This window comes from Phytophthora infestans, genomic scaffold (genome assembly GCF_000142945.1).
Source record: "Phytophthora infestans T30-4 supercont1.2702 genomic scaffold, whole genome shotgun sequence".
In the NCBI taxonomy this organism is placed as follows: Eukaryota; Oomycota; class Peronosporomycetes; order Peronosporales; family Peronosporaceae; genus Phytophthora; species Phytophthora infestans.
Genome location: NW_003305967.1, coordinates 1 through 2,819, shown reverse-complemented (window position 1 = coordinate 2,819; position 2,819 = coordinate 1). Strand labels below are relative to the sequence as shown.

The window sequence follows — 2,819 nt, the reverse complement described above, 5'->3', positions numbered from 1 at the left end:
GTTGTCCAGTAGCACCATTAGTGCTCGACGCACACCGTCCACTTGCGCCTCGAACTCGTTTATAGTATTCTTGAACTCCCGCAGTTTCTCGAGTTCTCGTGCGTTCAACCCTCCTTGCATCAGCCCGTCCAGAGCACTGACAACGACGGGAGATAACTGGCCGAACTGATCCTGAAAGTAGCGCGAAAGCGTTGCTAGTAAGGCTTCGACGGCTCTGATAAAAGGTCGCAATATTTAGTCTCAAGCGTGGTCCTCCAGGTCGATTAATCTAACCTGAATTCAAACGGAGCGTCATCTTCACGCGCAGTTTCAGCGAATTTCGTCTTCAAGACGGACAAGAGGGTATCTGCTCCGTCTGGAACATACACGAGGCACACATCTCGCATCACAATGGCGCGCAATGGATCTATAAACCAGCAGAAACTTGTGAGGGAGCTGTGCTCCGTGTAGCAATTGTTCAGTTCTTACCAGCACTGATCAGGATTGCTTGCTTGCGAGTGACAATTCGAGGCTTATTCGTCACCGAGAACGCGTTCTCCATCTTGCGAATATCACGCGAGTGAACGCGCTGGTACGTGAAGTTAGACAGTGCCGAGAACGATGACAGGTACTAGAGTTTCGAAAACAGCGACGCGTTGGAGTAGAACGCTGGTGCCGACAACACTGGCGACAATAACTTGAACGTGACAGCATTGGTCCTGGCAACGCCGGCAGCTTGGGAGAGCGACATCGGGGCTGGACTTGAAAGCGACCGCATTACTCGTAGCAACGCCGACGACATAGAGCTGGTAGCGTTGACACCGATAACACAGACAACTCGCTGCGGAAACAGGTGGAATCCTTTATGGATACCAAGCTGAGTATTGTCGCAGGGTCCGCGATGCCGTTGCAGCGGCCCAAGATAAACAAAAGGAGTAATCAGACAAACATGGAAGAGGGAACTTAAGTATATTTGAGGTTGGTGACTTAGTGTTGCTAGACACGAGGAACCTACCGTTTGACACTGTCAGCTCTGTCGGCAGCAACGAGCTGAAGCACCGCTTCATCGGATCATTCGCAGTCCTGGCCAGACATGGTGCGTCGTACACCATCGACCTGCCAGAGTCAATGCCGACGCACCCGACGTTCTATGTTGGACGTCTTAAGCGGGACTTTGACCCGCAGGGGGTTGCTGACTCGCAGACCCCCTTGCCCCAGCTCCTCGAAGCGAGGGCCGGTCACAGTCGTCGATGAGGGCGTCGGAGCAGGCACCAAAGCCTCGGTCGGGACGACAAGGCTGCGGTCAAGACCGTACGCCGGAGGGCTCCATACGAACGGACCCCGGCGCCATACTCCGAGTACGCTGAAAACGCCGGGTACGCTACATACGCGTACGTCTGGGAGTGTGCCGCAGGCGGCTCCGGACGTGGCAACAAAGCCTCGATCCGTCGGAGCATGCGAAAGGCCTCGTCCAGATCGGACGAAGAGGCCCGGCGGTCCACCCGCAGGTGCAGGCTCGCGACCTCTCGCTCCACCAGGTCCTTGCCACTCGTATTTTGCGTCAGTTGTTCGCCAAAAAACGTGCAGTTTGTCAGTATCCGCGACGATGACAGTATCAGCTTTTCACCTGAAGAAAAAGTTGCTGTGGAGTCACAGCAAATGCAGCAGTTGCCGGAGATATCTCAAGTATGCGACTTACTCCTTCATCCACTTCTAAACCACTCGCAGCAGATTGAAGAGCGGCCCATGGCAAGGACTGTAAACCCGGATCTGCACAAACCGCACTTGATATCAATTCTTGGAGTTCTCACGAAGAAAAAGTACTATTGGCGCTCTAACGGCCAACAAGGAGTCAAGCGTGTCCGACAAGGTGATAGCATTACTCAAACCTCCAGCCGGAAGTTAGCTTGTATCCTCTATGTTCGCGATCTCCAACACCCGGATACTATTGAGATTCGAGTGGACACGTCGCTCTTCGGTTTGCTAGGCGCGTTGCAGGTGAATTGTGTCGTGGAGCTCACTCGCCTCCAAGGGTTTATAGCTCGCTCAAGCTTCAAGGTTTATCTAAGTTGGATTCACCTTACTGCAGCACGAATTGTACCGACTTTGTCGGTGCCACGAGACGCGCAACTTTTCGGTTTGATGTCGACCAAGCTCCTAAACGACCTGTACTATTCTGCAAATGTTGACCGAATGTTGCATCGATTTGTGGTTGGCGTGGTGCACATAAGTTACGTCGTGCTAAAGCGAAAATGTGGCTTGTGTCATCAGGCATTGGAGTTCAATAAGCGTCGCGCGGTCTGGAAACATACAGAGCAAACGCAAGCGAAATATTCGCGAGTTTGTGTGCGAAAGTGGCAGCAAATAACTTCATCTGATTCTGTGTTCAAGACGCATACATATATGGGTGCAACAGTGCGTTGTGTCATTGACGACGGCTCTGGCCAGGCTGAGTTATTTGCGCAGAATGATGTTGCGTGGGAGTTGCTTACGTGCACTGCCGGTCAACGTCAACGGTTTGAGGATATTCTTAGCAACTACGTCGAGGAACTGAGTTATTTCTCCGGACGCACAGCGAACGGGATCATTTGCGACTAGCAAAGCGGAGCGGGAGCAGGATACTAACCAAAACGGACTTGCGATCCTTCCGTTTGGAGGGCAATCCCGTCCGTGAGATCAATCGTAGGTTTTTGCTCACCGATTCTATAGGGTAGATGAAAAAGAAAGGGCGTCTGTGCTGACTTCGGGAAAGGTAGTCCACTTTCAGAACCAGACAGGTCCTGATCCGAGCTGGAAGGCCAAGCGCGTAGAACCGACTCGGCCGTTCCGAAATGAACTTG

General features: G+C 52.6%; 1 protein-coding gene across 1 annotated transcript; it reads left to right on the top strand.

The window, feature by feature from the left end:
* Window positions 1-1,725: 1,725 nt before the first annotated feature.
* PITG_22380 (uncharacterized protein) lies at window positions 1,726-2,533 on the top strand (the record flags this gene model as incomplete). The annotated part of the gene is made up of 3 exons (XM_002909801.1): window positions 1,726-1,830; window positions 1,882-2,471; window positions 2,527-2,533. The coding sequence occupies 3 exons, from the start codon at window positions 1,726-1,728 to the stop codon at window positions 2,531-2,533; spliced, it is 702 nt and encodes a 233-aa protein (XP_002909847.1).
* Between the last annotated feature and the right edge of the window lie 286 nt (window positions 2,534-2,819).